This window comes from Mya arenaria, chromosome 6 (genome assembly GCF_026914265.1).
Source record: "Mya arenaria isolate MELC-2E11 chromosome 6, ASM2691426v1".
In the NCBI taxonomy this organism is placed as follows: Eukaryota; Metazoa; Mollusca; class Bivalvia; order Myida; family Myidae; genus Mya; species Mya arenaria.
The window spans coordinates 43,250,059-43,257,909 of NC_069127.1; the positions used below are offsets into that span (position 1 = coordinate 43,250,059).

The 7,851-nt window shown below is 35.3% G+C and overlaps 1 protein-coding gene across 1 annotated transcript; it reads left to right on the plus strand.

The window, feature by feature from the left end:
- Nucleotides 1–661: 661 nt before the first annotated feature.
- On the plus strand, nt 662–7,296 carry LOC128238134 (uncharacterized). Its single transcript, XM_052953710.1, has 5 exons — nt 662–694; nt 2,707–2,838; nt 3,518–3,703; nt 4,205–4,292; nt 4,515–7,296. The coding sequence occupies exons 1-5, from the start codon at nt 676–678 to the stop codon at nt 5,386–5,388; spliced, it is 1,299 nt and encodes a 432-aa protein (XP_052809670.1). The 5' UTR covers nt 662–675; the 3' UTR covers nt 5,389–7,296.
- The last annotated feature ends 555 nt before the right edge of the window (nt 7,297–7,851 follow it).

Consider the following 7,851-nt stretch of genomic DNA (forward strand, 5'->3'; position numbering starts at 1 on the left):
ATGCAAGGTACCATTCTAAATAATTTACGCATGCCAAAGACGACCGAGTAACTACGATCTAGAAAGTTGATTAAACTGTCATAGTTCGGCTATGTCCGTGTTTATTCGGAATGTTAACAATTGTATATATTGTCCCATGACTTTATTGAGCCAATTGGGTATCGATATTTTTCACGTATTATATTCAATAAAACCCATTCAGCTGCGTCTTTGATGCCTAGCATCAACATTCGTCTTGTATATGATTGAGTTCAATATTCCATTCGTCCCTTAACATGCCAATGTAACAGTTTGTTTCAGGTATTCGTGACATTTGTTTAAACAGTACATAATGGTTGAATTTTGTTTCCATCGATCATAACTACAATGACGACGACGGTGCTGACGACAACGACGGTGCTGATGACAACGACGATGCTGACGAAAACGACGGTGCTGACGACAACGACGGTGATTGCGGTGAGAAGTAGGATGTTGATCGTCGGGTAACACGAAACGATTTTGTAGGATTTTAATACCTTTATACAGTGTTAGTTGGTGGTTTTCCTTGTTTATGCATGTAGGCTTGATAGAAGTTTAACAAACCAACTGTTTTCCTCAACATTAGGGTACATGCTTGTTAAATGATTTTAATCTCAATCGGTCGAAGGAATAATGAAGGCAGTGGTTTTCTTTATGTTATCATTTTTCGCAGGTAAGTGTTTTATTACATAACTTCATTACTGTCTATATAGAAATTGTTATGTAACTCTTTGTAATTTGGCATACACATCATGGAACAATAGCTCTAAAATATATTTTCCAGTAATATAATATAACAAAATCACTATCGACTTTGGAGTGTTAAGTTTTCCGCTTCAAATCACAAAATACATTTTTTACATGTGTTTAGTTACTTTGGTGGAAAATCAGTACCTCGATGTTTATCAGAAATATATATACTGTTATCCAGAAACGTAAGTTATGATGTTTAATATATCATCATTTCCCTGTATTTCCAATACATTGCGTCTATTTTTTCTCCAGTATGACTTATATTGAATAAATCTACTAGCATGAGGTTAGCAATTGTATTGTACATTATAAGAGATGAGAACTAACTATTAAGATGAAAATGAAGTGTGTACGATAAAAACACGCTCCTATTTACAGAAATTATTCACTAAATATTTCATGAGACATTCAAACGAAAGCAGGAAGTTGAAATAGCAAACGCATACGCCTTTACTAGATATAATCAACCAAGTAAAAATGAGGGACTTGGGGAATGGTATTAAAGGTGTCGAGACTGATTTTGAGGAATTAAGGAGGTGATTGCGAGATCATCAATTGAAATGACGTCAATAGTGAACATGGCTTATGCGTTAAAACTTAGATCGAACAGTTGATGTTTGTTATGTGCAAGAAGTGTGGTTTTAACAGAAACAATTATTATTACTATTATTATTAGAGTGTATTATATCGTTACGAAAGAAAAGAAACCCGGTTGGTCTGTAATTCTGCAAACAATAAGTCACTAACAATCTGTTTATTAATGTCTCAAGTATTAAGTGGTGAATGAAGCTTGATGTGAAGGCAATACTACAGTATTGAAGAAGTTGTTGCAACATGTATTGACTTACTAATACTATATACATCATCCATTCGTACAAACTATAAACCATGCTTTCCATCGTTATACACTTCTCAATTCATAGATATTGACCAGCCAAGTGGAAAAAATAGTGGAAAAAACAAACAAACATATTTTGAGCAGGTGTGATTAAAAAGTTGCCTCTTATATTTTGAGTTATATAGTACTTTTGTTCTAATAGGCTATTTATGTTTCACAATGTCTCATATTCATCGACAGAAAATAACCAAAAATTACCTATCTTCCGACAAAAGCACGATTAACGAAAGGTAATGTTGCTGGTTGCAATAAATGTGGATTTCCTTATATAGAGTAAGCCCCACAAATAGGGGATTTACTGAAATAAACATATATTTTTAATACACATTACACAATTTATCCAAATGTAAAAAATATTTTTTACATTTAAGTGTGTTTGTCATTCGAATTCAATAGTTTATACAACACTTAAGATAAAATCAAGCATTTAAACCAGAATGACAATTACCGCAAATGTAAAGCCTGTCCTTGTAAAGCACACACAAGAGCTGTATATTGTATTGTAACATTATTATGTGTGATGCAAATCTGTCTTGATTTTGGGGCCTGTTGTTCCTATTGGTGAAACACTTATACTTTTTTAAGTTTAATTTAGTTGAGTGTGTTTGAATTAAGTCACTTATCCATAACATGTAAAATAACGTAACTAAAAAAAAAGAAACAAAAGAAACATACAGTTTATATTTAACCACGTGTACACTATTAGCAATGCTTCTTTGGTAATTAATAAGTCTTCAGGTACGCAGGCTCATTTATTATAATGACAACATTATATATATCTGTTTACTACAACTTCCAGTCCGCGCGTTGCTGTCATGTTCTGTCGTGCAATAACACATTGATGTGTGTTTTATTTTGTGTAATGGAAAAGCGAGCGCTATCAAATTAGAACAAGCAACATACGATGAGGGAATTATTGAGTTTAAACCCCACTTTTAGTGTTGTCCATGCAAGGAAGTTTCCTCCGTATTAATCATTATACTTTGAATTTTAAATGCGCTTTACGCTTATGAAGTCAACGACTTGTTTTGCAGAAACAGCTTCGACATCTTCTAGAAAATCGACAAGCGTTTCCATATCTGCGGTCACTTCGTCAGTTTCTGCTTTAACAACTGAAACACAAAGTTCAACACAGTCCGAGAGGAAATTCGAGACCATTATCAGTTGTGCGCACAAATTACTATTATTACATTTAAGTATTTTTGAAAGTAGAATTCCATTTTTATACAACACCTTATATAAAATCAAACATTAAAACATACAACAAGGAATGCTGATTTAATTTTAGGGCCTGATGTTCTAATTGGTACAACAATTAAATGTTTCATAAATTTTATTATTCAGTTTAATTAAGTGTGTTTGATTTTGAGTGACCTACCCATAACAAGTAAAACAGCACATTTAAGAGTCCAGGAGGTAAAACATACACTTATCAAATTATAATGTACTACGTGTACACTATTTGTAGTGTTTTCGAGGCTATAAATAGCACTTCAGGTACGCAGGCTTATTTATAATAACGTTAGCAGTATATATCTGTTTAGTGCATCAACCATAATGTTGCACTTTCATCCTTGAACAGCAACAGGACATGATATCACAAGTAAACAGAAGGTTGCGTTATAATGTGCTCTCACTCCAGTCAGTGCGTTGCCATCAAGTTATGCCGTGCTATAACGAAACAGCGACCGCTATCAAGTTAGAATTTGCAATATATCAGTTAAAACTTAAGGTTTATCGCCTATGTAAGCATTGTCCATGCAAGGAAGTTTCCTCCGTATTAATCATCAATCTGTGAATTTTAAATGCACTTTACGCTTAAAACGTCCACGTCATGTATTCCAGCAACATCTTCGATTACTTCTGATGAATCGACAGGCGTATCTACGTCTGTGGTCACTCCAACAGTTTCGGCTGTAACATTTTCTACGTCTGTGGTCACTCCAACAGTTTCGGCTGTAACAACTGAAACACAAAGCTCAACACAGTCCGAGGAAGCAACTTCGAGTCCATTATCGGTTGTATCTAGAAGTGAGAACAAATTGCTATTTTTACATATAAGTATGTTTGTCAGTTAAATTGAGTTGTTATACAACACTGTAGATAGAATCAAACATTAAATCAGAAATAAAAATAATCCAAATGTAATGCATGTCCTTTTACAACACACGCACGCACGCACGCACGCACGCACACACACACACACACACGAGCTGATTATGGTCCCATATTGAATGCATTTGGTCGGCTGTTTTGATTTTAGGGCCTGCTATTCCAATTAGTTCAACTATTAAATTTTTCATATATTTAATTATTCAGTTTGATTCAATTGAGTGTGTTTGGTTTTGAGTCACCTATCCATAACAAGTGAAACAACACAGTTGAGAGTTTATCAAGTAAAACATACACCTTTTAATATAACACGTGTACACTATTGACAATTGTTCTCGGTTATTAATATTGATACAAGGATAACCATTAATTTGGTATATTTAAATATACATTGGTCTAATCAAAACATACATTTTTCAGAGTCAGTGCCAGCATCAGTCATAGCGGGTCCTATAGGTGTAATTATCTTTATAGTCGTGGTAACCATTGGACTGGTGGTCTTTTTCAGGTAAAGCAATTATGTTTCACCACACATGCCTGGTAATACATTATCGATGAAGGGGGATTCACTTAAACAAGGCATTATATATATACATTATGTAACATTGTATTTGCAAGACTCGTTTTTGCAGACGGAGTCACAATTATGCATTCACAGTACTTGATGTACATTAACAACTCATGAAACCCTCGCAAATGAAATAGGTTTATTGTAGTATTTCCGTTTCAGGCAAAGGAAACGGCGTTATGACGCGAAGTATATATGTAATATCCATTATAACCAAGCCTATGATGAACATGGTGCACCGTCTGCAGACAACGTGTCGGCTTCTTCCAAAGATAGTGGATTTGGTAAACATGAATCTGTGGAAGGCGAAATGATGGATGGCGATTACAACACATTACGGCTACACTTTCCTGTGAACAACGGACCACAAGGAAACACGTACAACCGCATGGACGAATATTTTACTGCTGATTCGACGTATTCGCATATTCCTAGCTCTAAAGAAGCCTTGTTCGACAATACATACTCTCACATGTCCAATGTCGCACCTGGTAAGAAACTAAAGCCACAAGGCATCGATACAACATACAACCACTTGGGAAAGTCTAATTCTAGCAAACTTAAAGTCAGAACAGAAGAAACAAGCAACGACACATACAGCCACGTACAAATGAATCCTTTTCGTCCAGCGGCAGACCAAGACGACCAGGACGATAATTATTCACACATTAACCAAGCTGGATTGAATGCCCAAATGCCAAACGCAGTAAAACAACGTGCTGTTGCGAAGGAATCGATGAATACAAATGCCGAATATGCTGAGGTGAATTATGTAGATATGCTCATTGACAAAGGGAAGAAACAGCATGGTGATGCTCAAGCTGAAAAAGCTTCTACGACGACTGCAGAGGATGAGAACGAATATGAAGGTCACACTTATTTTGTTCTGGAGTCCAATACTGGCCAGCATCCTAAACAAGCTCGATACGACTATGAAGAAGTGGCAACGCCAGATAAAGACCATACCGAGTTCCAGGTTGTTGACTCCCCAAAGGATACACAACACGAGTACTTTGTCATTAAGCCTAGTAAATGAATTATGAATGTTACACAAAGACAATTCATCAATGAAAGTTTACACATTGTAGAATCGTTACGCAAAACAAAGAGTTATCACACGACCAAGGGCTCTTTTCAATAAACACGATATGTCATACATACAACTGGATAGCTGGGTCTCAGGCGTCTCAAATAAAATATAATTGGTCAGATTTTTTTTTCTAGATGTGTATTAAATTCTATCTTTTACATACGAGTGTTTTACGCATTCCTTTCGCGGTATCGAATGATGTAAATGGGATTGAAAGTACTCTTTGTATGTAAGTAAGGGAATGAGAGATTACTATAAATAGCACGTGTTGTACTTATTGTACCATTGACTGGTTTTGACACTTGCATGTTTACTAAGCAATTTTAACAGTTTTTTTTTGTGAAAAACAAAACTTATATGTATAATCTAACGTATGCTTTGGGAAGAATGAGTTACATCTTTCATATGTGTATATTATTACGTTTGTGTATGTCTATTGATGGAATGATGTTTAGTTTAGCAACTAACATGTTTATGATTAATGTACTTAATAGTATGGAGGCTATTCGTTGCCAAAAGTCCAGACGTGTATGTGTGTATTTTAGGTTTGTAACATTGATGATTTACCAATTTACATTTTACAACCGCCAACTCATCGGTTGTATGTTTACATTTTACACTGCACATTTTCATTTTTCATTGTACCGATTGGAGTTTTATTCTCGTTGCATATATTCAACAGACGATTCAGTCGTGTTTATAAAGTTGTGTATGTTAAACACACGTCATTCTGTGAAAGTCACGTGCCGAGTTTTACATTGCGGTGTGTAGAAGACAGATTTCAGTTCGTAGTTCTACAAAGTACATTGTATGGTGGTGACTTTTCATTCGCAGTTGAACATGTTTACGAGATGAATTTAATTTTATTTATAGATAGCTCCGCCTTAACCGTGTCTTAACTCCGCCTTAACCATGTCTTTACTCCTCCTTACGTCTTTCGGAAATTTCCGCTATCACTCGGCTCTATTTAAACCAATTATGGGTACTTTGGACCATGGGCATTGCGAACCTTATTATGGACATTACGAATCATCTATATTATGACACTATGGACTATGATTTGGAAACAGGATGGATTATAAATTATTTCATGTCGAATAAAATAATATGATATTACAACATGTTTTGTCTATATAATAGTAATTAATACGCACATATGATATGAAATGAGATGTATGCAAAATGATACTTGACTCAAACACAACAAAATGTAAGTCATTAGCATTAAATTATACTTCAGGAATGAAAAGTCCCATTGTCTTATTTTTCTTTAAAGCTGCACTCTCACAGATTGACCGTGTTGACAACTGTTTTTATTTTTTGTTTTGGAATTAGCCAATTTTTGCGTAAATGTCTGGATACATGTGGTATAAGACAAAAGATCAGATACAGTTTTTCAGTTTTACGTTCGCAAATTGATGTTTTATGGCTAAAAGTGATACTACAGTAACGTTTTAAGAAAAATGAAAAATGTCGGCAGTTTTCCAAACAATTTAGATCTGTCTTATTATTTGTATAGAAAGCACCATACATGCTTATTAAGATAGTAAATGTTTAACATCAGACAAAACTAGGTGGATATCATTATGATGTCCATCAAAAGTTTCGTGGGTTTGCTGGAGCAGGTTTTGAACAGGGACTTGCGTTAGAGGGGCGTTACTTAGGGGCACAACTTTTTGGACATGATCCCTCGAGTGGGCATGACATTAATATGTTTAAAATGTGGGAAGTGGGGTTTAGGGGTACTCCCCCTAGAATATTTTAAATATTTTTAGTCTGAATTGGTGCAGTATGGCGTAATTAAGTACTTTTTTCTGTGAACTATTGACCAAAAAAATAACCTATAAGTTTACTTGCGGGCCAACTGGGGGGACACAGGCCCTACAGCCCCCCCCCCCACTGAACGACCCGCCCATGGTCCACTTGTAAATAAAATAAATGAACAATTTTTGCTTGCTTGGGTATATAAGTAAAAAAAAACTGACAGTGGCAGTATAAATCTGGGTCCGTGTGCCCAGCTCAGATACACCCAACTGCAATTGACTAAATAATATGGTGATTTATAACCCATTTAGGAACATTGATCGTCAAAATAAAATAAAAGATGAAGTTAATTTTAGTTTTTATTGTGAAATGAAGAGAGAGTACTCGGACTTACAACCGGGAATTTACAGGAGGTAGGCGAAGATGTTATCTCCCTTGCTTGATTGGACGGAAATAAACGAAAGAAAATCTGATTCGTTAGCTCCGCCCATTCACCTTCGTTTCTTTCGGTGACATTTACCATATAAGGTATAGGCGAAATCGTCTATCCTTGTAATTCTGAACTTGTCAATTCACTTTTGTAAACCTGGACAAGGACTGCAAATGTTCACTTTACGAATGCGAGTGTCGACTGTAGGATTGCAG

Excerpts from the sequence above, each read along its gene's own strand:
- LOC128238134 (XM_052953710.1), top strand. Across the intron at positions 2,839-3,517 it reads ATTCGAGACCATTATCAGTT|CAACATCTTCGATTACTTCT; the intron begins GTGCGCACAAAT and ends CATGTATTCCAG. Across the intron at positions 4,293-4,514 it reads GGACTGGTGGTCTTTTTCAG|GCAAAGGAAACGGCGTTATG; the intron begins GTAAAGCAATTA and ends TTTCCGTTTCAG.